Consider the following 25,374-nt stretch of genomic DNA (forward strand, 5'->3'; position numbering starts at 1 on the left):
ATATATATATGCATGTCAGGTATAATATAAGTTATATTATACGTAAAGTTCTTATTATATACAAAGATGTAATTGTTGCACGTACATATGTATGTATATGTATACATATATATATATATATATATATATATATATATATATATATATATACACATGCATGTACAGACATATATATACGATATATATGTTTGATTAATGCGAACATGAAACTACAATAATTGGTTTGTATATCGCTCTAAACGGAAGAACTTGGAAATAGATTGTTGCCGGTAGTTCATGCAAATTTTATCAAAAAACTCTCCAAGGGACGTACATATCTATACAGGGTCATAACGATAAACTCAATAGGAATTGACAGGAAACTTAATTACAATATATACTTCAACTTATATATGTATTATACATAAAAAATTCGCCTAGTATTTACAAAAAGAACAAAATTAAAAAAGGAAACGAATGCCATATCGTTACACTGATAATAGATTCGTTTCGTTTCTCGATTCGTGAAATAAAGTATGTACGTATATAATAGATAACGAAGGAATCGAAAATATACGAAACGTATTAGACGATGACTAACTCTTCCAGGATCCTGTGAATGATTTCATTCGACTTTTATTTTCACCATGCGTTGGTCGCTATAACATAACACCGTACACACTACTTTGAAGCCTATTGTAACTATGACGCCATCGTCTACGTAATATCACAGACAATCTTAAAATTTACCATGAAACGATAGTTATATCAACGGTCCGAGACAATATCGATTTACAAATGCTTCGAGATCTCGACCAGTCACGCCGAATGGTCGTACCGAACACAACTGTTCGGATATCTTGTCTTAAATAACGCGTTCGAACGAAAATGATAAATGTCTTTGGACAGCATTTCGCAGCGAGTACGATTCCTTTTTCCTTTAAATCGCCTTGACGATGTGTGCCTCTCGACGGCGTGTAATTTCGTTCTACGGGTAAATGATACGTTTGCCGTATATTCGATCGAATCTGATCCTATCTGAACTGGAAAATGATTTGAATTTGTTGGTCTGCATCGAAGACGGTGTGATTAAGTCCAATGAAAACTTTCAAGTAATTTTTTAACAAATGATAAAACCATAACAAATGATGCAGGTGAGTTGTAGATACAATCTTAAAAATTAATCAATTTTATCGAGGGAAGGCTTTTAATTATTTCGGTGATATTCAGTTTTTTAATTGCCTGACAATTCGTTATTGGATTATAATAAGTTACGAATGAAATCAGTTTCATAACCTGACATAATCTAATGGTTATTCATTAACTGTTTTATCGATATAACCTACATAATGAAGTATCATTCATCGCACAATATATGAGATCGTGTAAAAAATAATTGGGTTCTATTATAAATTAGAAAGCTGTCTGCCTCTGAAATTATTCGTTTCTTTTTATAAATATCGTACTTTGATTATACGTGACATTTAACAGAAATTCATAGTCAATTCATGAATTTACGGAAAGAGATTTTCCGCTTGTTTTATCTACAAATGATAAATGAATATCATACCGATCGATATGTATTGTTAATTGGCAGCTCGATCAATCGCAATCATATATCCATTTCAAAATGTGACTATTTCAAACAATATATATTAAGGGTATTTTAATTTTAATCGCATCGATAATTATCAATTGAATCGATGTGATACGCTTGGCTAATTATCGGATATTTCCGAACGAATTCTTTATAAAAGGTAAAAAGATGAAAGAAAAAATAATTCGGTGGTTCTGCTTCGTTTGTTCGATATTTTCTTGGTTTGGATTTCGATATCTACAAGGATTCGAGATCAGGTTCGATTCGATACTGAAAAGTCGTTTGAGTCTTGCAAGCGGCTGTTATAGCGGAGGCTCGATTTCGACCCTCTCTCACTCGACCGAATCACCTGGAAGTTCTTTCTAACTGGTGATCGGTAGAGCATAACCGCGGTAGCTCGCGGTTGCCAGGTCAAAGTTAACGGTTATTTTCACAGAGAAAGAGAAGAGGAATCACACTAGTATGCACAGTCCGCGTAGGTAGTCTCATGGGAGAAACTCTCATCTCCCTCCTCCTCCTCCTCCTCCTTTTTATTTCTCCCTGCTTCTCTTGCCTTCCGTATTCCTCTTTCTCGTTTACTCTTCTCCTTACGGAGTTTGATCCTCCTTCGTGTCTCCTTGTCTCCCTTGAAGCCTGCTTGGTGCACCGGCTAGAAGGAACGCCTGCGATTGGTCACAGCTGGCTAGGATCGATGATGCTGCTTGGTTGTTAGAGCCTACTGGCAACATGGCCTCGCGCCATAATTCTCTGGACCCTTTTAACGCAATACGCGCGTGTCGATGACATTTTGTCGTTGATAGAACTCGACGTCTAATCAACGTGCTAAGGTGTCCCAATAAATCAAGTCGTCGTACATTTTTAAACTATGACCTGTTTTTTTTTCTCGACACCAATCTGGATTAGGTCGGTCCACGACCGGTGTTGTCTCAATTCCGTCAATATCTGGATATTTCTGGAATCCGGAAGAGCAACTCTCTCGTTACAAACGGATGAAAACCAGCTCTCAAATTATATACGGAATATGTCACACATAGAGAGTTGAAAATATGTTGGGTCGAGAAGATGCAGAAGCCGAATATAATAAATTAATACTCTTCGTTTTGTCGAGCTTTCTTACCAAGGGATGGAGAAGGATCGATCGATTTCGCGGCTTTCGGCCGCTCGTCGTGTGAATGACACTGGTACATGTGACACGACGTGCTGGCTATGTGGGAAATCATCCTTAGACTTCTTCCTCCTCGACGATCGGCAGACTGCTCTGATGCATCAGAGGGCTCGTTCTTGCGGTGAAGGCCATCACCCAGTAATCGAGCTCCTTCTTGTTTTCCATGAGAAAGGTTAACGCAATTGGCGAATCGAAACCTTTCTGTCTTACCAGAAATCCTTCCTCCCCATAACGTTCGATCATTGTATTCCTCAAGTTCAACACGCCCAAAGGTCTGCACACCTTTTTCTGTGGATAAATTACGGCGAAATGCTCGACACTCGTCCGGTAGACCTTCACTTGCACGCCTTGGCGATGACCATTCGGACTCATCAAGGTCATATAACCGCTCATGTTCTCGGTGTTCCAGCAAGAATCCACGTTCGAGTCCTTCAGGCTCGACTGGTTGAATTGCAGGAAGTTAGTATGCATCGCTACGTCGGCTGGCATGTCGCCTTTTTTCTTTTTCTTGTTTGTAATTTTTGTCTTTTTTGTGTTCTTCTCTAGTACTTTGAATTGACCGGAAGATCAGACTTTTATTGGGAAAGATCTGAGAAGTTTGTAATAATACGTTGACGCGAATAGATTGGAAGATCACACAGAGTCAACGACTCGTCTATGTAACCTTTCTCTGCGTGCAAAGAAGATACACTAGTACACCAACAAATTTCGCGACACTGTTACTCACAGCGAACTGTCCGCGTGAACTTTCACCACCTCTATTTATACAAGGTGTATGTTTCGATGTAGAATACGCATGCGCGTCGCTACACGCGCAACACTCCCAGTAGATGTCATCGCAGACGATAACTATCGCATAGTTATTATGATTCAAATTCGTCAGCCGATATTGTGACAGAAATAATCTGCTTACGGAATAATTTTAAAATCGTACGTACGTATAGTTCAATAACGCGTTATATATTGCTCTCTGTATTTCACGGTAAGGTTATCGAGCTTTGATACATTTTGCTTTTTACCTAACATAGCCAACAACGTTCTACTTCCCATAAACAATACTCGAATATTGAATATACATATGTCGCAATAATTTGATTCTAGAAAATATCGAAAGTACTTTTGCTTTCTTCTCTAGTTCATTATCATATTTTATTTTCTTTTGCATTGTGTAAAGAATATAGAATAGTTTTATAAATTCACTTTAATATACGAATATAAATTTCACTGAAAATTCGATAGAAATCTAAAATGTAATTGTTGAAAAAATAATCTAATCGATGTACTATAAATACATAGTACCATTATAACATACTAACCTTTTCTGATCTTTAAAATCAAAAAAGTTTTATCGTAGTATCGATGGTGGTTTCATGTTACAAACATATTGCAACCATATAGCAAACATCAGTAGGAAAATATTGAAATTATTGCCAAACTGTTACACGATACAAACAAGAGCAAAACATATTTATTCAAAACGCAAAACGGCGATGATATATATTCCTAATTATTCTGTTTCATACAAAAAGTGGCCAATTCAATATCATATATATGTGGTATAATTGTTCATATCTTGATCTACCTTTTTCTAATTTCTATAAACAAAAGTCTTAAATATTTTCAACAGATTATACTTAAACGTAATTTATTTCTTTATAGATTCACACAACGAAATCACAATTCGTAAACATTAATTATTTACTACAACATGTTATGTACATAGTAATGTGGAAATTACTTACTTTTTTATATACTTGAGTGTTTATTATAACAAGCGAGAAATCAAGTTATTTTCCAGTCCATTACGTTTTAAAGAAAAATGTTAAACGTATACATATCATATACGTACGTATATCCATACTATGTTGTTAATTTTGTTAGTAAGAAAAATAGTACTTGCAAAATAAAATTAAGTACGTTCTTATTATTTACAGGTTTAATCTTAAAGAACTCCGAAGAAATTACTCAGAATGAGATAGAAAAGTAAAGTTACAATTTCACCAGTTGTGAGTTTCTTGGACAACGCACTTACCGATTGGACAAATCATCGTCTTTTACATATAACTTATAGTGTCAGTTATCAACAGAAGAGGCTGCTGCAATAAAAATGCAGCTCTACTTTTCAGTAATTTGACTAAAACAACGAAAACGTTCTATAAATTGATAGTCAACTAATATTCCCAGTTATAAACTTCAATATCTTTCTAAACATTAAAACTGCGAACTCTGTAATTCGTTAAATCGTGCGTATTCCATATGGTAACTATAAGGAAAGTAAAATTCGCTTTGAGTTTAATCGCATATCATTACTTTGCCACTGTTGTTTGCCGCCCTGTTTACACAGGGCTTTTGGCGAGTGGCCAAATTTCTCGTGTCTCGTTTAGTTTTTGGAACGTACTTCCCGAATTTAGAGGAGGAAGCGAAACGCTCTGGCTTCCATACAGTGTGAATCAGAGTTCAGATCTCGCGTATCCCTTTGCCAAAGAACCGGTCGGTACACTCATCGGTATTTATTGAGCGTCAGGCGTCCTCGTTCGTTCTGATAAACAAATCATTTTCATTGTAAAATCTACGCAATCGTTCCTTCTGAACAAATTCTTTATTTATTTTTTTTCTCGAATAGCAAATTGCAAAAGCGACTTGATTGCCTGAACCCTCTACTTTTCAAGAGTATCGCAAAAGTGGCCTTCCGTGAAAATTACGCAGCGAATGTTAATTGCCTTCCTTTGACTTTTACGTATTATTTCATGATTAAACGCTCGGGTATCGTACGGTTAATAGGAGAAACGATAAATGATACAAGTAGCATGTTGTAATTTTATACACTGACAAATTGTACTTCTTTCCGTTGTAAAAAAGAAGCGAGAGCAATAATTCTAGGAATTTTTGATTACAAAATTTCATCGTACAATTTCATTTATAACGTAACTTAAAGAATTATGGCAAATCGTTTCATAGCCTACTATGGTATGAACTATTTACAATGCGATATAATATAAAACCACTGACTTCTGATATAATCGTCCACTATTTCCTTTTTGATATTAATATTTTTTAATCGTTTAATTAAATGAAAATATATTTTATTCTTTCAGTTTCAGAAAGCAACGCTATTTCCTATTATGAAAAGCCGTTATCATCATGCAGATCTGTACTATCAATCCGTGAGCTGATATAATATATTAAATAACAAATTGCATTGAAATTTAATTTATTGCAAATAACGATATTCCTTAACATTACAACGCATCGTAGGCCTGAGTGCAAGCAACAACAACAACGACGACAATCAGTTATTGAGGAAAGAAGTAAAATTAAGGTAAGTTAAAATGAAACTTTGGAACGGATTAGGTTAATACATATGAAATATCATTTCCTCGAATAAAACTTTCATCTATATTTCAGATTTTTAACGATTATCAATTTTACAATTAAAGAATGCTTGAAATTATTTTTAGAGTTTATACCGAAATAATTTAATTTCCATGATTGCAAGAGTAGAGACAATGCTATATGTCATATTTTAATGTTTGAAGCATTTGCATATATGCAAAATAATCCGGCTAAATAATATTAAATATTCGAAACTAAGAAAAACATTTTGCTTACTGTCTTTTAGATAAATCACGATGATTGCTGTAACTGCTGCTGCTGTTGTACAACTCCACAACGTACATGCTATGTAAGTACGATTAAAATATATATAATTATTTTTATTTTGTACGATCGTTGCCTTAACAATTCCGTTTACTATAGAAATATGTGCAACCAGAGATACCAAAGTCCTTTGCCCCAATCCGTGTAAGTATAAAGCCTCGATTAAAATAATAATCTCTGTATTACGTATTCTTCATTCGTTATCCGCAAACTGCAAAAGTTTTTTAAATTTCAGATTGTTTCTTACACACTTGTTTATACTCCTTAGACATTTCTTTCTTTCCTTGATAACACTTTATTAAAATACAATTCACCTAACAAATATTATTTCAGCATTATTGGAAATCAGGTATACCAATGGATAATAACACTACATACCGACTCTCCTATTGGGAGTGCCCGAGTGCTCCTGTGGATCCTATCCTGCCTCGAAATTGGTTAGCGACCGGAGATGGTGAAATATCAGACGAAACAACATATAAAGTAAGACGTAAAAAATAATAATATCCTTAAAGTGGGAAATATATTTTTTATTCGATGCAGGATTCAAAACTATATGATTTTTTGTAACCGAGTAATGTACATCAAATCCCTTTGCCCTAATAGGGTCATCATACACGCGTTCGTCGCTCTTTCATTGTAAAGATCTATTGATCCTTGCTTGAGATCGATTAGCCATTTAAGCTTTTCAATTTTGTTCGATATTTCTTTCGTGCGTAATATCTGCACACATTTTCGACATGTTTCAGAACAGTTATTTTGAACACTTATGTGTGAAACCTGAATCACCCTGTATACCTTGTGAGAAACAATGGCTCGGTAGAGGTCCTATACAGGATGTTACGACTCAAAAACATGACTATACATGGAAGTCTATACCACAAATAGAAGCTTATAAAGCAGAGAATAATTTATACTGTGCACCTGCACCGTTACTGGGTAAATACAAGCAGCATTAGAAGTTGTTACATGTAAATACTAATTCAAATGTTAAATGCATTATACTATATACTGGATATATATATGTATGCGTTTTACGTTCATTGTTTCTATTCTTACATAAAATATCTTCCCTTCTCAATTTTTTACGTTTATCTTCTACTTGTCCCGTAGAGATCTAACAACCCTGCACAACAAACTCTAACAAAATTCAAGACTCGGCTTGTACCGTTGCAAATTAATTACAACTTTGGTACGAAATTTGATGTTTCAGATGATACAACATATAAATTAAGCTACTATCAGTCTGGTTGTAATCTACCTGCGCTATCTTACGCTCCTATAAGAAAATATGTTAAACCAGATATTCCAATGGAAGACCATACAACGTACAAACTTAGTTATTGGCCAAATGAATCTATGAAGGTAGTAAGCATATTATCTTAGATGTGATATTTTGTATTATCATAACAAGCCAGTCTTTGTCTGGCTTTGCAAACGAAGGATAATACACGGTAAAACCAGCGATGCGCTTTCACGGAAAAACTATTGTTCAGCGTACAATGTATACGCATTTTTATATATTTTTCTAACAATACTTTCTTCTATTCTTGTATTCTTTAGGAAGAACCTTTATGGCAGAGAAAAGAATATTCGCCACCTGTAGAACCGATGGATGGATGCACAACTTACAAATTAAGTTATTGGCCACATTCGGAAAAAAGACGTTCACCAATCATACTTCAGCCAACTGATAACATTCTAAATGCTGGTTGTTGCACCGAGGATAACACAACTTATCGTCTGAGTTACTTTGGCTGTGGAGGAGATAAGCGAACTCCTATTCGGCAACCTAACAATATTCAGTTTTCGCCTTGTTCTCTATCTTATGATACCGTTCATCGAGTATGTAAGATATGAAATTTAAATATTTTAATGTTTTTTAAATTGTCTTAAAAGACACTATATAAGTCATATTTTGTACAAGTCATATATGTATTCATTTCAGCATTTCAGTATGTGTATATGCATATGTATATATAATAACGAATATGTAACATATGTATGTGTAATATTTCAGATGAGTTTCTTGGGCAACTGGTGTGTTAAACAAGATCCACCGATTATACCTTGCGATAAACAATTTTTAGGTAGAGGGCCCATACAAGAGGTAACCACGCAAAAACACGATTATACATGGAAGAATATACCATTAGAACCAGATGCTCGTCGCGCAGATAACCTTGTTCCTGCGTGTACACCTATCGAATGCACGTATTACAAATGCATTGTCTATTTTAATAAACAGCAGCAATATTGGTTTATTTATTAACATTTTTTAATGGATAATATTAACATTATTATCCTTTATTATAATATAAATCTACAAAGTTTGATCATTTGATTGATTGTTTACAGGTTGTACTACTTACAGACTTTCTTATTTAGAGAATGATCTTAAATCGTTAACACCTATTCATAATTACGCACCAGTACGTACATGTTGCTTACCAGATGTTCCAATGGAAGCAGAAACTGTCATGCAGCTGAGTTATCAGCCTGTGGAGTGTGCGGATAAAGTTGAAAAACCATGGAGTGAGAGACCTCCTTACCAACTTCCAGTCACTCCTATGGAAGATAATACTACATACAATAAAAGGTTCTCTATCTCACTTAAATTGCTTGTCGAACCGCGATCGAAGATCCAAATGCTTTACGAACGATCGAGCGAACAAAAAAATAATTTAGTTTAAATATATATTAAAAGTCGTATTTATGTAAATTATGACTATTTTTTCAGTTACATTCCGCCTGGTACATTGTGCCTGTAATTTTGGCATATTTGCATGCCTATTTCATCAGCAAAAACATTAAGGTAAAAATTTAGAATACTTTAATAATATATTAGACCATTAAGTTACATAGATTATATGTAATAATTATATGTAAATATGAAGAAATGTGTTATGTCGTAAAATACTCTGTTATGGTACTACTAATTTGGCTAAACTATCAATACAAAGTGTAAAAGCATAGGCAATTATAATCAAAGCATTCTACACTCTATTATTAGAATACAAATTATACGATGATAGACGGAATGTTAAATTGTGCTACATATGAAGCATCTGTTCTATACACAGGTGATACACATATACAAGAAAATTGACAGTATGCATTCTTCGAAGGACAACATCAAAGCGACTGAGAATAAAAATTAAGCTTGAATGGGGTGAGTCTGAATGTTCTACCTTTTCTTTATAGACGTATCTTTTGTATCGTAAACTTACATGTACCATATGAGTAGTACGACTAGTGAAAAAAGTGAATTTTAGAATCTAGTACAAAGATGTGATCGATATTTTATTACGTACAAAATATTATGTTGCAGGCAAGTTTTAAAAGTAATAAATACAGACCATCAAAAGTATGTTTACTTTATTATGCATTCCTTATGGATCCTTTTACAATTTTTATGTCATCAACGGGTCTGTCATTCTTATCAGTTTCCACTAATCCAATCCTTTTCACTATTGTCATACCAGAATGGATTCTTCCTGTTAATGAAAAAGAAAAAATGTAAACAAGAATAAAAATATTTTTAAGCTCTTTGATGTTTGCAATTATTAAAGTACAATGTTAAACTGAAACACCAATATCTATAATTTCTATGATTAACTATAATTTGCATTCTCTGTTCTGTATCATTAGAACAGCAAAAATATTTTGAACGATCATAAATTGAATAATTCGCAAAATATATTTTTAAAACTCACTTACCAAAAATTGTATGTTTTCCATCGAGCCACTGTGTTGGTGCTAATGTAATAAAAAACTGTGATCCATTAGTGTTTGGTCCTGAATTAGCCATGGAAACAACTCCAGCACCTAAATCCAATATAATTTTTTTCCATAGAATATTAAACTTGATAATGGTATATATTAATATAAGTTTTATTGAAATATCCTATGACAATATCAGATTATAATTTTGTCATTCCCACAAGTTTTTATAAATCATAAAAATAAAGATATTTGTGTTACATATATAAACATACCGGTATGTTTTAAATCATCATGTATTTCATCATCGAAACACTCTCCATAAATAGACACACCACCTTTCCCAGTTCCAGTAGGATCACCACCTAAAACAAAATAAAATATCAAACTTTCTGGGTTAATATGAGCGGAAGTTGATAACTAAATCAATATGATACCTTGTATCATAAAATCTCGAATAATTCTGTGAAATTTTGTTCCATTATAATAACCACGTCGTGTAAGTTCAGCAAAATTTCTACAAGTAATTGGTACATGTTTCCAATAGAGTTCTATCACTATTTCACCCATACTGTAAAAAAGAAGATTATAATAATATAGAAATATTTGCATAATAATTGAATTAAAATATCATAATATGGTAATATACTTTCTTATTTTTACAATTATTATTATATTTTGCAAAATTAAAAAGAACAAAAAAGAAATAAAAGTGGTAATTAGTATATACTTGCGTTGTTTCAAATGCTACGAATGGTGGTTGCCAGTGTTTATCCGGAATACCAGATATATTTGTAAGAGCCATATTAGCATATATAATGATATTTCGTATAGTGTTTATTCTTCCTTCAGGGTTAATCTAGTAAAAACAAATAAGGCTAAATTTTAATCTAGCGGATCAAAGATTATTAACTTTTTTATTTGTAATTTTGTAGTTTTAAACATGTAGAATCTGAAAATGCAAGTTTTCACGTTTCATAATTCTTGCATATTTATAATCCTAATAAAATTCACGTTTTATAACCATTACTCTTTACAACTTTATGAACTCTAACAAAATGTTCCAACAAGTGTTTATATCATTTTATTCATAATACATGTATTCATTTACAACAATTGCCTAACTTACTTTATACTGTGCATAAATTTTAAACAGGAATCTGTTAAAGATAATAAAGATAATAATTAATTACCGTTGGTTGATTATATCGATAAGATAAAGAGTGGTACCACAGTTATACATATGTCATATTACTGCATGTATGATATGACATATATATATATAAACACGATGTTGTTACGCTATCGCATGAACTTAGCTTTGTATTCAGTGATATCGAGATGTGAATCAGAAGCGAAATTTGAAATTGTTCGTGAAATCAAAAAATTAGAATTATTTAAGATTCTTTTTAATCATTTTTTAATACAAAAGAGTATACAAACATTTGTATAAATCGTCATAATTGAAACTAAAGTCACTAGTTGCTTGCTTTTGAATTACAGCTTGATTTGTGATAAATAATTTTTTTATATTGCCTTTGCAATAGTGCAAGATCACGAAACAAGAAAAATGTATAAACCCTATCACTATCAGTTAAATCAGATCAAACGTCTATCTTTTTTTCTAGAGTATAGAATTACAATATCATACAATATTGCAGGAAGTAGAATATGTTAATTGTAGCTGGGAGGAAATTTCAATATTTATTATGACCTGGGAACCTTTACTTCATTACCTATCATACTGAATTCATTGGAATTTACTTTTGTCACTCTGTTACAGTGGTAAAGTTGGTACATTCACGTTATTGTTGTAAGAGCTCTTATCCAATGCATTAGTTATCTTTTCATTGTGTTTATTCTACTATTTTTATTTTATTTAAAGTGTACTGTGAAATGTCATGCAAGGGGTAAGTGATAGTCTTTATAATATAATAAATTATATCTACAGCAGACTAATAATTTACAATAAAAATAAATTTATTGCAAAATCAATTTGAAATAGAAAGTTCGATGTAGACGAAATTATTAATTACTCAGCCATTTTTTTCATAATTTAATAACACCGACTCAATTAATACAATACTTATACATGTTTTGAAATAACGTTACAATACATGCGTTTTATGTTCATTAATCGATAAATGCATTATAATCATCGAATTATGAAGTAATCAATAATGTTTTCACTTGCTCCCTATAATCATTATCACTATCTATACTTCTGTTTTAGGGCAAGTCTTCAAAAATTAACCAAACATGATGTTATTGGATTTAGCAATAATTCTATTTTGAATAGCATGGAACGATTTATTCAAACAGTGTGTGAGATGGAAAATACGATTTTAATTCCCAGTCGACTTCTAGATTTAACAGTAGGCGATTCACAGGATAGGCTTCAGTTAGGGGACAAACGTAGTTCTATTATCAACGCAACTTTGGCTAATACCAATTTGTATCACCTTTATAACGTCATTAGTCAAATGAAAATCGAGATCTTATGGTCACAGAATTGTACGGATAATTTTCAAGAAACAGAGAATGATTTTGTTGTGTCAGCAGAAAAATTAAAACGCGCTAGGAGTTCGAGTAGTACGTCGATGTATAGTATGCAAAGTATCTATACTTCATCTAATTCAGAATCCGATACTTTTATTGAAAATAATTTTGGAGCGGAAAATGAGAACGATGTTAGTGCTACTGCACAGTCTTTTAAGAAGCATTTACATGGATTACATCGTAACATACAAAAGATGACACTGGCTGCTGAATATTTGATACTAAGATATCAAAATGTTATCGATCATCGAACATGATCGTCTCTTGAACGGTTGAAAGTATGTTAAATATATGTATTAATTTTATTTAGCGAAATATTTAAACAAATATCGGTACTGGATAAATTGTACACATTGCATACATGCACATACATTGATATTTAATGTACTGTTTTTGAATTATATTTATTAAACATTAAATAAAAGTTAAAATTTGGTCTTGACCTCAACTATCACGTCATGATGATACAAGTATGTACCATTAATAATACTAGTTCGATTGTGTAACAGGCCTTGATATTTCCTTGTCATATATGTACTGATAATTTCAAATTTAGCTCCAAATCTATATATCGATATTACTAAACAAAAATAAGCTAAATTCATGCTATTAGGGTACCACATTACATATATATATGTGTGTGTGTGTACTTTATATATGTATATATATATACATACAATATACGCATTTGGACGCATCATATGAACGGAATAAAACGATAGTAACGACATCTGTAGATATTTCTTTTTTTTAATATGAAAATAAAATACCGCCAATTCAATGTTGATCGCATGTATGTTAAATTTTTCATTCATGTTGTAGAAATATAGAAGTTACTTTTAATTTCATTGTAGACAGACACGCATAAAAAAGAATTTTGAAAAAGTGTCGATTTCATTTTAGCTCCTCAATGTTTTGACGTGCATGGCAATGGCGGATTTTATGTTTATCACATATTTTATATTATCGTTGATACTCAAATTATGTCCAGGTGGGCAATATATTTTTCAATCAAACAAATACTTTATGCTAATGACAAGCTAACAATTCAGAAACAAAACGTTTATTTTCTTCTTATTTAATGTTTCATACTAGCATCTAACACATTTATTGCTATTCTTTCAATTGAATTTTTTCTAATCTTTTTTTGTTGATTTGGCATTATTATTCAATTTGATGCACATTTATCTGAATAACTGCATACAAGTGTGCATATGCACTAATTATAAATAATGCTTCATAATATCTTGAAATATATTTCAATGGTTAACAGGACTCGTTTTTAGGAGAAGAAGAGAAGTTTTCTTTATTAGAAAATGATTTTTCTGTTGAAAGTGAAGAATCACAAAAGTCTATAGATACTATGGCTTTTAATGGCAGTTTGACTGGGCAGCAACGTTTTAAATGTCATATTTGCGAGGGACCAGATTGCTTATATTCTGAAATCTGCTATAATGCAGTTACTGTAATATCTCTTGTAATATTGTATAGAAAGTCATTAAATTACAGAATATTAGGGAAGTAATGTATGTTTTAATATTCGATAGTGTTGGAAATCTAGAGTAAGACAACCAGATGGTATAGAAAGTGTAAGTAGAGGATGTACTTCGACGATAGATCAAATGTTATTAATATGTAATAAGCAATTGCCACCGCGTATTATTCAAAGTGTTACTAAAAAGAGGCATGTAAGTGGACCCTCACGAGGTGTACAATATCATGTTGAATGTTGCCAAACAGATTTTTGCAATGGCGGGCCATTTCCAATATTACATGACTTTAATGGAGGTAAATATTATACACATAATTCCATCTTTTTATTTATATATATATTTTTTGTACAAATTATGTTTCATTTTTTAGATGTTGTTGAAGAAGATTATGCAGTTAAGTTAACATTGGCAATTTTGGGTCCTGTGGTTGGATTCTGTATTATTGCTGGAATAGTGCTGTTTTATTTATTGGTATGTAGGACTCGTAAAAAAAGGACATTGGCTGCAAGGCGTAATAAACTTGTTATAGATTCTGAAATGGAGTCATCTATCCTACATTTCTCATTTTCTTCTCCAACATCCACTACGTATCATTCTCATGAACTAAAAGCAACTGCAGCTGGTGATAGTACACTAAAGGTATGATATAAAATGTTACCTGTAGTAGTTCAAGTTCAAATATAGACTAATCTGTCTTCATATATATGTATATTTATACGTTTATTGTCAGCTATATTTATAGCATTAAGAGAATTTTATTACATGTAGATACAATTAAACACAGCGATATAAGCTTTCTCAGGAAAACACAAAATAATTAAACAAATAAACATAAATATAGGTACAATATGGTTACGTGTTTTCTGAATTCTTTTTTATGTAGGCAATTAAACTAGAAATTTGTATGCTTATTAAAAATTCATTTCATTTTAGGTTCAGAAATATAAAAATTGATTCTCTTTTCTTTCTATTACATCTTCTGCTTTATTTCGTAATTTTCATATTTTAAACGTAAATATTATATAAATTGTATATTGAAATAGGAATACTTGGATGGAAGAAGCTTAACTAGTGGATCAGGATCTGGTTTACCATTATTGGTGCAAAGAACATTGGCTAAACAAGTGGCACTAGTGGAATGCCTTGGTAGCGGTGGTAATGGTGGATTTGGTGGAGAAGTTTGGAGAGGAATATGGCATGGTGAAAATGTTGCTGTAAAAATATATTTTTCACGAGATGAAGCAGCTTGGGCTCGTGAAACAGAAGTTTATTCTCAATTGCTACCATCGAGACACGATAATATTCTCGGTTACGTCGGAAGTGATATGACAAGTAGAGCAAGTTGCACTCAACTTTGGCTAGTGACTCATTATCACCCGATGGGCTCGCTTTTCGATTATTTAAATCGAACACCTCATTCTTTGACACATCATCAAACACTCAGTATTTGTTTGAGTATTGTGAATGGATTGCTTTATCTACATACAGAAATTCATGGAACTAGAGGGAAACCAGCCATGGCACACCGTAATCTCAAATCTAAAAATATTCTTGTTAAAACTAATGGTAGTTGTGTAATTGCTGATTTTGCATTAGCTGTAACGCAAGAACGTTTGGCTACAGATAGAATCGATTTAAAACAAGGTACAAAACGATATATGAGCCCAGAGATTCTTGAGCAAACGTATGTATTACTTTTAATTATATTTTTCGAACAATAGCTTTTTAATAGTTGTCTCGTTAAATCGCTAAACTAAAAATACTTCTTTAGGATAAACGTCGAATGTTTGGAGAACTTCAGACGAGCTGATATATACAGTTTAGGATTGATACTATGGGAAGTTTGCAGGAGGTGTATAAGTAACGGTGTTGCATTAGAATATGTAGCACCATATTCTGAATGGCTTTCTAATAGTCAAGAACCTTCTATCGAAGAAATGCGAAAATTAGTATGTTTGGATCAACATAGACCACCTCTTCCTAACAGATGGCATTCTGATCCAGTATGCATTTAATTCATTAATTTTTTGCTTTAGAACTTTCTTTTTTAAAAGAATGAAATGTGAAAAGATTGTTTTCTTAGGAAGACATCAAAATAATAATATATGTTTTATAGACATTGGCTGGTTTGGGGAAATTAATGAAAGAATGCTGGCATGGAAAACCTGCAGCGCGACTACCTGTTCTTAGAGTAAAAAAAACACTTGTTAAACTGGCAGCTAATGACACACGTGTCCATTTGTCCCTTGATTAAGTAGCATGTATGGATACGTATTATTTTATGCAGATATTTATTAGTACGAAGAAAATAAGCTGCGTGGCTTGTTCTGTAAATTTATTTCTTCTTTGCAAAAATGAAGGACAATTATATAAAGTTTGTGCTACTCATTTACTTTATTATAAATATATTTATAATTATCTTGAGTCGAAAGATGATACTTGAGGCAAAATGAAATGAAGTCTTATTTCATATGATTCTAATATTGTATATTACGATTTATAGGATAATATTTGTGTAGTATATTATGTGTCCTTGTATAGTGTATTTAGTAGTTAAATTAAAAAGAAATATTTTTTTGTTAATTACTATTATTATTAGTTTCTAGTACCGTAAAGCCTCAGCCGTCTCAAATAGTCTAACTAAGCTGGCGAAGAATATGTTCATCGCTTTGTGAAATTATCTAGTATAAATGAATATTCATTTATATCGGATATTTTAATTGGGTAAATAAGTTACCACTCTGTTATGTAAAGAATGAAATTTCTATCATTTTTATTCTAAGAGAATTTTTAAACTACTTGAGAGAAAGGGAGATGCGATCATCTATTATTGCCAATGGCTGAGAATTATTGATGTGTTCATTATAATTAACGTGCTTAATTAGCTAGATTATTTACTGTAATTATAACATAATAACTATAACAATTGATAATTCAATAAATAGTTGTTATAATTGTAGTAGCAACTATAAATATAAGTGGTAACAAAATCTTTATCAAAATAACAATAGATTTTTTATATCACATATATATCAATCACTAGGAAATGTTTTGCAGGTGGTAACAGCTATATATTCAAAACGTTAATAAACAGACGAGACTATTAGTACATATATCTTTTCGGCATAATATTATTTTTATATGACATGTATGAATGTTAACAAGATTTGTAATAAAAATCATAGTTAGTGTATCGTCATCCATGTAAAAAAATTTATTTACGAAATTCATCAATATTTCGATTGTTTTCACTTTTGGCGTTCTATTTTTAAATAGATCTGTTCTTTCTCCTTAGAATATTTCTTGTCGAATGTTCATCAACATCAATTAGTGAAATTACTGTGAAATGTAGATGTTCTTATGACAAAAATATTGTCGCGAGAAAAGTATTAATAAATAATCGATATAGTAAATATCCAATAATAGTATTTAATGAATAATCATTGTAAATTAGATATCGAAGAAAAATAGATGAAAAATTTAGGAGAATACTCCAATAAGTTACAAATTTAAGTTATCAAACTGAAATAACGAGTAATTTAAGTGTTAAATTTCTTAGCGCGCTATATCTTACGAACAGGTGACGCGCTATTATCACTTTTTAAAAGGGAATTCAATTGCTTTAACATTTAACCTCAATTCTACCCCTCTACAATCCTATTTAACAATCTTATTCCTTGTTATTTTTAAAAAAAGCGAACTTGGAAAAATTCAGAAGTGTTTCGTACGATCACATCTCAAACGTAGACAAATGAAGGGGAATGTAAGTAAACAGAGGGATAGCGACGCATCTGCGGGTTTTTCCTCGAATCGATCAAATCGATCGGATGAGATATGGGTCGTTTTCATCGTTTTATTTATTCGTCTCTCGTGGATACAGAATGGTTTCGGTATAGAATTTTAATTACAATATCCGACATTATTTTATAAAAGTAAATACAATTGTATATCGTTAACAATAATAATACGCGTAAGTCGATTAACACACGCTTCAAACGTCAGCTAAAGCATTCACGTTCACCGTATAGTTACAACTATTACGTTCACACTTATTAATACAATATTAATTACAAAGGAAGCCGATCGCGAACGCATTTCGAGGCTTATGTACAATAATAATTATGTATATAGAAGCAGAAATCTCAAACTCGAAGGAGTTGTAGGCCTTTCGCGATCGCACGAGCGGCGAGCATTTTTTCCCTCAATAGCTCGCTTTCGGATTTATAGAGATTTTTATCGATCGACGCGTTACACTCGCTTCGCGATCGTCCTCCGAGCTTTCTTTTTTCTTTCCTCTCATTCTCGATCGCTAATCTAGATATTCCAGACGAAAACCAGATCATTGTACACGGAATTAACTCGTTTACCTTACGATACATAATTCCAACCTGGCACGTTTGTCGCGAACCGAATGCTGGCAAACAGGCAGCCAGGGAGAAATCTGGAAAGACAGGCAGATAGCCAGCCAGGCATGCACGTTAGGCGGGTAGTATGCAAGCAGGCGCACGGACGGACAGACGAATATAACTATATATTAAATAAATAAATAAATAGATACACTACCATCCATACTATTCTCTTTAATTAAAGTTAAATTGGTCTATTTAGCATTTTTCAGTTTTCAAGATACATAAAAGAATAGAAAGAATTGCATTTATAGCGATCTATACTTTAACGAACGTAGGCAATGAAACGGAATTTATTTTGGATGTTTTATAAATCTTTGCATATTGTATACACTGCGTGCACTTTTGTACCATCAAATTTTCCATAAATGCATAAAAATCTGCAGTTTAGTTACAGCAGTTTAGTTTACACGCTAATTAATCAAGTCCAAGTATATTCAGTCTCGTAACGTACATTAAGTTTTGCATTTAACATTGCTTTCGTACAATTACCAAAATAGTGGTAATATGAAAATGAAAGGTAGATTCTGTTAAAGAAACGCTCTATCAGAAAATGAGCATACGACGGGAGGTTCAAATTAGACGAAAGACTTTCGTTTGAATTATATCCTATATATTTGCGATAACTTGTAAATGTCCAAAATAGTCATGGACGGTAGTGCAGATACAATGCGTTTAATAATTATAAAACTACCCAAGAATTTTCACTTTTTACATGGAGGCTCGGTCAAGCGTGAAAAAAGAAACGTTTTATTATCATTTAATACGAGGTGAAAAATAGAAAAGTTATTATTTGTGTTGTGCTTGTAAATAACATTGCTAGCCATTTGATTCTGTATCTTTCGCCTGTAGAAAAATTGAAAATCGTAGGGTGGTTTCGCAGTTATGAAACGCAACGGAGAAAACAGAGAGAGAGAGAGACAGACAGACAGACAGACAGACAGAGGAGATAGAGAGAGAGGAGAAGGCGCGTAGACCAGCACTTGGTGTCAAGCGATTAACTAGTGAGAAGAAGAATAGAGCAGATAACAAGTTCAAGCCGGTAAGATGCTTTCAAGTTGAATTCAAGTCGTTTGTATTGCAATAACTCGATTAATCAGAACGAGGTATGAAGCAAGAGCGAAATTTCGGGGATAATCGAGAGGATAGACGAGGAAGCTAGCGACGAAGAAGAGTCGACTAGAAAAGAAACGTCGATAATTTGCACCAATTACCACATCTTGTACAATGCTTATTTTCCAGTGGAAGTCGGGTTACTTGCGCTCAAAAGACTTGATTTCGAGTAACTTGACTAATCTGAACGAGGCACGACGATAATTTATCGCGATAGTCGCTCTAAGACAGAATGAAATAGATTTCGCGTAGATGGAATCGATGCCGATTGAACGTGTGCGAGAATGTGTATGGACGTCGGATAGAATGAAAAAGGAGGAGGGAAAGACAAGATAGATTTTTTGGACGCCGGTTTACTGGCGTTGAAAGTCTCGAAAGAAAGGGCTGCGAGATCGAAATACGATTAATCAATGGCATGGAATATACGTGTACAAATCTTGACGATCGGAATATTTTTGCGTAATAACTTACTAACGAATAGTATTGGCAAATATCAGACGAGTTACAAGTGGTAAGTGTTAGATTTCTCTTTTGATAGTTTCATAGTCTTTTGTCAAATGGAGTACGGTGAGATATGCCATAATTATAGCGCGGGAAACTGGTACGAATAACGAACGACTCTAAAATGAACGAATGCTATAAGAGTACTGTTCATGACAATTAACGATTGTTGAAAGTAATCGGAAAATTGTTGGTGATCGACAGTGTTCTTTGGTAACGTGTCAATCGTCGGATTCGATTTCTGCGTAGAAAAAAGAGAACGACAATCTCGATAAGGACAGTTTTCCGAGAACGCGAACAAAGCAGCGTAGTTGCGTAGCGTTCTCGAATTTTAAAGTTAACGTTTAACCTGTCCTACGTGCTTTTTATCAGCTTTTTATCAGATATACGTCGGATTTAAAACGAAAAGAAAGTGCACACACTTACGAGCGCCAGTGTATCGTACGTACAGTGTATCGTATACATCGTCGAAGTTGAAAACGATGCAACGAGATCGCCGCCAATCGCGAAAAGGACGCGGTAAATAATTTTTAACGCGAATTTTGCCAACTCGAGCTGCACTCGTGTCTTTTTCTTACATTCGCAAACATTCGTCTTCACCGTCGTCGTCTTCGTCGTTGTCGCGATTAGTTAGCTTTTTACCTACTTTTTCACAACTATCGCTGCTGCCGCTGCTTCTCATTCTCTTTCTTCCGCTTTCATACCCTGCCACCTCTCTACCCTACCTACTGTTTCCTTTTCTTCGAACTCGTTTTCGCTATTCTGTTCGATACGTCGCGTACGATAACAGCGCGAATAAGTACGCTTCACGGATCGAACGACGCTCCTGCTCGATCGTCGATAGGGCAACGTTTTTCTTCCTAACATTTCCTTCCCTTCTTCTTCCTTTACACCTTACCAGTTGTTTCGCAAGCATTTCGTTATTCGTGGTAAGCCGGTATACGCGTTGCTCTTACGGTACGAACAAATTGTCATAAGGCACTTTGAATCTGCATCGCACAATACATAGAGGATCGATCGGCAGGTTCGATCGCGAGTTCCATCTTTCCGTTGTTGCGGAAGACGAGAAGGAAAACATGGTAGATACGTGGATCGATCGGTTGTACGCGGATATCGCGACACGATACACAGCCATATCGCGATCGATCAGACTAGTCTCTTACCGAGTGAACAGCTGCAAGCGCTAAGCACGTAGAAAGGAGAATGAAGAAAAAGAAAAGGATAGCCGATCGATAATTGGTCGATTTTTCTATTATTTTGTTGCTCGACTAACAATAAGAAGACGAGTCGCTAGCCACTGGCTGGCGCATGCCTTTCTTCGCATTTGCCAACGTACCGTTCACGTTCTCTTTTTGCTTGGAATTATCTACATGCATAGAAGGTAGTATTCGCTCGTTAAGTACACGGCGGGGTTGCGAGTGCAAGCGAACGAAGCTGGCACCTAACGGGTATCGTTAGATTCCGAAGGGATCGGCTTGCGAGAGAAAAGAATCGAGGAAGGTTGTAGCCGCGGGTACGATAAACAAAAGACGATCGTTGAAGCGTAGATTCGCTTTGTACGTGACTTTGGTAATTGGAGAAATTAATCGACGATAAATCGTCAACGCATCGCGTATAGCGCAGCGTTTCGCATTCGACGGATTTCTAGTTTCGCTATGAAAACGCAATCTCGTTGAAGAATTTTACTCTTCTCCCTGGCGCCGTAACTAGCACGCGATTAGCAAATTACTTTTCGACGTTACAAGCGACGTTCGCCGTTCTTCTGGCTCGCAGTCGATCTTCGCGTCATTTTCATCAGGCTCGAATCTCTATCGTTCCTACGGCGACTATCGCCAACCATCACATTCCTATCTTATGTATGGACGTAATATCTCTACGTTGCTGAGAAATCAACCATATGCCACGATTCGTACGAAATGTTTGTCTCCATTCGCTCGTCCTATCATTCTATTCGCTCTATTCGTCTTCGTTTATTCATCGTTATTTGTCATTATGGTTACTGGAGCCTCATTTTCTCAATTTCTTTCTATCTTCACAGTTCACAGAAACTCACAACGCACACTCGTTCTTCCCTGGCTCGCATTCTTCCGTTCTCTTCTCCTTTCCGTAATCGCTAGAATCTTTTACTTAAATTAACCAACTTTGACGACTTTGTGTGTATACGTGCAAGCATTGCTTTGACAAGATAAAAAAACTCGCTTTCAGCGAGGTAAAGGATGATTATACAGTATGTTTACAAGTTTCCTTTCTCGTGAATTAATGTATTATCTATATAAGCGATCTATATAAATAGGAACGATAAGAGGTATCATTGTTTTAGATCATTACCGAAGATACAAGGACACTGACTGAGATGACAGATCGAGTAAAAAGTATCGACTTCTTGCTTCTTCGTTATTCTTTCTTAAATCGACAGCGAATAGTTTGGATCTGCGTGGTTGCTTATTCTTCCCTATACTCTTTTCTTTTTTCCCTTGGAAAAACCTTAATCTAGAAAGGATAGACTTAATTGCTTTCGGTAAAAGTTTTACAACCGAACACATTTTCATCGTCGTCTCTTACGAGCTATTATTACTTTCGTATCGTAATTATTGTTACCACTATATCATCATCGTCATCATCGTTATCGTTAATATAATCAACGTTATTATTATCGTTATACAACTATACTCATTATTATCGTAACGGCTATTATCATCGATATCGTTATAATTATCGTTAATCGTAGTACTAATAGTACTAATAGTAACAGCAGTGGTAATAGCAGCAGCAGCAGCGGCAACAGCAATTTTAGTAATGATAACAGTAACAGCAACAGCAGTAGTAGTAATAATAGCAATAGTAATAATAATAATAGTAGTGGTAATAGAGTAATAGTAGGAGTAATGGTACTAGTATTAGTAGTGACACTAGTGGTAATAGTAATAACAACAGCATCAGTAGTAGCAATAGCAGTAGCAGTAGTAACAGTAATAGTTTTAGTGTAGTGGTACGTAATAGTAATAGTAGTAGTAGTAGTAGTAGTAGTAGTAGTAGTAGTAGTAGTAGTAGTAGTAGTAGTAGTAGTAGTAGTACGTACGTACGTAATAAGTAGTAGTAGTAGTAGAAGCAGTAGTAGTAGTAGTGGTAGTAGTAGTAATAGTAGTAGTAGTAGAAGCAGTAGTAGTAGTAGTAGTGGTAGTGGTAGTAATGGTGGTGGTAGTAGTAGTAATAGTAATAGTAGTAGTAGTAATAGTAATAGTAATAGGAGTAACAGTAATGGTAATAGTATAGTAATGGTAATAGTAATGGTAATAGTATTAGTAATAGTAATAGTAATAGTAATAGTAATAGTAATAGTATTAGTAGTAGGAGTAGGAGTAGGAGTAATAGTAATAGAAATAATTATCATAATAATACTAATTTTAACAGCACGAACCATCATCATTCTTGCTGTTATTATTATTATCATCATCTGATCATCAATAATATCCTTATTCTGACTTTTCTTATCCTTATTATTGTACTTATTATCATTAGTATTGTTATTATTGTTAATATTGATATTAATATTAATACCGGTAGTACTATCGTTATCATTCTTGTTATTATCATCGGCATTATTATTGTTACTCTTCTTTATAATAAAGTAGTTAATAAACGCAGTCCTTGAGCTTGTTAAAGGCTTTGCGGAGACCCTTACGTGCTCCTAACATTTCCACCGAAGAAAATATTCTTTTTGAAAAATGAAAGAAAGATCAAATGGTAATAAAGGTGATAATAGACGTATCAAATGTCAGCGTTCCAATGTAATGGGAATGGCGATAGTGGTAGCAGTAGCAGTAGCGGTAGTAGTAGCGGTAGTAATAGCGGTAGTGATAGTAGTAGCAGTGGCAGTAGTAGCGGCAGTAGCAGCAGTAGCAGTAGCAGCAGCAGCAGCAGCCTATCGATTGTTGGATTCTCCTCTTCGGCATCATCATCGTTCCGTCGCCCAGGCACCGGCAATTCAAGCACAATCTTCGCCCAGGCAACACAGCGGTACGTTGGAAGCTAGGGGACACAAGAGCGGCACTTTGGAAAGTGTGAAGAATCAGAAATCGGTACCGTTGGGTGAACCACCTCCATTAGGTTTGTCACTGTCAACTAGTACTCCCCTATTTAAGAAGAAGACGTTTGCTGATTCACAACGCGAGGGTAGGGCAGGGAATTTAGAATTGGAAAAGAATAAAAATGGTAAGAATGTGAGTTAAGTTTCATTAAAAAGTTAAGATCTGTAATAATCTTCATTCAAACAGAATGCAAAAGGGGAAGCAAGAAATTACCTCAATCCGTTTTGTTGCTGTAGGTAGAGAAAGTAGTAGAGGTTCGTACGGTCCTGAACCAAGTACTTCGCCATATCGGGAGTCATTGATGGAATCTAGATTTAGGCAAGAGATGCCTCCGTACCGTCCGCCAGAAGTTCAGTTGAGTCATAGTTATAAATCACAGGGTGAGAAGTATGGCTCCCTGGTGGAAAGCAGTAATCGTTATCATAGAGATAGAGATAGGGAAAGGGAGATTCATCATAGGGAAAGAGTAAATAGTTTGGACAAAACAAACACTTCAGCCTTTTATCCAAGTTCCATGCATCCGCGTAATATGAATAAGCAAGATAATACTGGTAGTATAGGTAGAAGGCATCATGGATGTTCAGTGTCGCTTTCAGAAGCGAATGTTAGAGATATGTACGGCGCAATGTTAGCCGAAAGAAATGAGCCTTCGAAGAGCCTTGTCAGAGGTGTGGGCGTTTTGAGCAATACGTCGAAGCAGAGAAGCCTCGAGGTTGCAGAACGAGAAAGAGAACGAGAGCGTGATAGAGAAAAAGAATATAGAAGGAATACTGCATGTAACAATTCGTTGGATTGTAAGTACGACGATAATTCATGTTCCTTTAAAATTAATTAATCATCGGTATCTTGTATTTTAATCCATTCTCTTTTCTTATATCTTTTAAGGCATGCCGCAGCCACTGGCTCGCAGTTACAGTTTTGTACAGCAGCAGAAACAGCAACAAAAGCTGCAACAATTGCATCATCATCAGCAGCAGCAGCAGCAGCAGCAGCAGCAGCAGCAACAGCAGCAGCACCAGCAGCAGCAACAGCAACAGCAACAGCATTAAGGCCAGCGATGCTACTAATAATGGATTTACTAGTAGCATTGATA

At 34.1% G+C, this 25,374-nt stretch overlaps 5 protein-coding genes across 16 annotated transcripts; 4 read left to right on the forward strand and 1 right to left on the reverse strand.

The window, feature by feature from the left end:
• The first annotated feature begins 3,522 nt into the window (after positions 1 to 3,522).
• On the forward strand, positions 3,523 to 9,896 carry LOC100748262 (stabilizer of axonemal microtubules 1-like). 8 transcript variants are annotated; one of them, XM_033323076.1, is made up of 12 exons: positions 3,523 to 3,675; positions 5,837 to 5,905; positions 5,997 to 6,060; positions 6,361 to 6,423; positions 6,498 to 6,542; positions 6,732 to 6,881; positions 7,148 to 7,337; positions 7,612 to 7,763; positions 7,962 to 8,243; positions 8,419 to 8,608; positions 8,757 to 9,008; positions 9,048 to 9,191. In XM_033323076.1, the coding sequence occupies exons 2-12, from the start codon at positions 5,883 to 5,885 to the stop codon at positions 9,089 to 9,091; spliced, it is 1,455 nt and encodes a 484-aa protein (XP_033178967.1). In that variant the 5' UTR covers positions 3,523 to 3,675; positions 5,837 to 5,882; the 3' UTR covers positions 9,092 to 9,191. The 8 variants fall into 8 exon arrangements, 7 of the variants coding, with proteins under 7 accessions (XP_033178967.1, XP_033178966.1, XP_033178968.1 ...); XM_033323075.1 differs by lacking the exon at positions 3,523 to 3,675 and adding an exon at positions 5,620 to 5,708; XR_004462500.1 differs by lacking the exon at positions 3,523 to 3,675 and adding an exon at positions 9,321 to 9,896 and having other exon boundaries at positions 5,621 to 5,905; positions 8,757 to 8,997; positions 9,139 to 9,256.
• LOC100741989 (peptidyl-prolyl cis-trans isomerase-like 1) lies at positions 8,655 to 11,411 on the reverse strand. Of its 4 annotated transcripts, none has more exons than XM_012390350.3 (7): positions 11,315 to 11,411; positions 10,856 to 10,980; positions 10,559 to 10,692; positions 10,397 to 10,486; positions 10,119 to 10,226; positions 9,776 to 9,895; positions 8,655 to 8,966 (listed from the first exon to the last, which is right to left on the reverse strand). In XM_012390350.3, exons 2-6 carry the CDS (start codon positions 10,924 to 10,926, stop codon positions 9,780 to 9,782), a joined length of 519 nt encoding a protein of 172 aa, XP_012245773.1. In that variant the 5' UTR covers positions 10,927 to 10,980; positions 11,315 to 11,411; the 3' UTR covers positions 8,655 to 8,966; positions 9,776 to 9,779. The 4 variants fall into 4 exon arrangements, with proteins under 4 accessions (XP_012245773.1, XP_012245772.1, XP_003492645.1 ...); XM_012390349.3 differs by having other exon boundaries at positions 8,659 to 8,966; positions 9,758 to 9,895; XM_003492597.4 differs by lacking the exon at positions 8,655 to 8,966 and having other exon boundaries at positions 9,684 to 9,895.
• Positions 11,412 to 11,785: 374 nt separating this feature from the next.
• LOC100742229 (mid1-interacting protein 1-B) lies at positions 11,786 to 13,186 on the forward strand. Its single transcript, XM_003492599.4, has 2 exons — positions 11,786 to 12,031; positions 12,355 to 13,186. Exons 1-2 carry the CDS (start codon positions 12,018 to 12,020, stop codon positions 12,935 to 12,937), a joined length of 597 nt encoding a protein of 198 aa, XP_003492647.1. The 5' UTR covers positions 11,786 to 12,017; the 3' UTR covers positions 12,938 to 13,186.
• Positions 13,187 to 13,371: 185 nt separating this feature from the next.
• Positions 13,372 to 17,372, forward strand: LOC100742109 (activin receptor type-1). Of its 2 annotated transcripts, XM_003492598.4 has the most exons (8): positions 13,372 to 13,473; positions 13,584 to 13,671; positions 13,967 to 14,145; positions 14,228 to 14,468; positions 14,544 to 14,812; positions 15,217 to 15,857; positions 15,945 to 16,176; positions 16,290 to 17,372. In XM_003492598.4, exons 2-8 carry the CDS (start codon positions 13,605 to 13,607, stop codon positions 16,425 to 16,427), a joined length of 1,767 nt encoding a protein of 588 aa, XP_003492646.1. In that variant the 5' UTR covers positions 13,372 to 13,473; positions 13,584 to 13,604; the 3' UTR covers positions 16,428 to 17,372. The 2 variants fall into 2 exon arrangements, with proteins under 2 accessions (XP_003492646.1, XP_012245770.1); XM_012390347.3 differs by lacking the exon at positions 13,372 to 13,473 and having other exon boundaries at positions 13,534 to 13,671; positions 13,954 to 14,145.
• Positions 17,373 to 23,918: 6,546 nt separating this feature from the next.
• On the forward strand, positions 23,919 to 25,345 carry LOC100748378 (probable serine/threonine-protein kinase fhkB). The gene is made up of 3 exons (XM_012390298.3): positions 23,919 to 24,405; positions 24,518 to 25,075; positions 25,167 to 25,345. The coding sequence occupies exons 1-3, from the start codon at positions 23,919 to 23,921 to the stop codon at positions 25,328 to 25,330; spliced, it is 1,209 nt and encodes a 402-aa protein (XP_012245721.1). The 3' UTR covers positions 25,331 to 25,345.
• The last annotated feature ends 29 nt before the right edge of the window (positions 25,346 to 25,374 follow it).

Source organism: Bombus impatiens, unplaced genomic scaffold, assembly GCF_000188095.3.
Source record: "Bombus impatiens unplaced genomic scaffold, BIMP_2.2 scf_0765, whole genome shotgun sequence".
Lineage (NCBI taxonomy): Eukaryota > Metazoa > Arthropoda > Insecta > Hymenoptera > Apidae > Bombus > Bombus impatiens.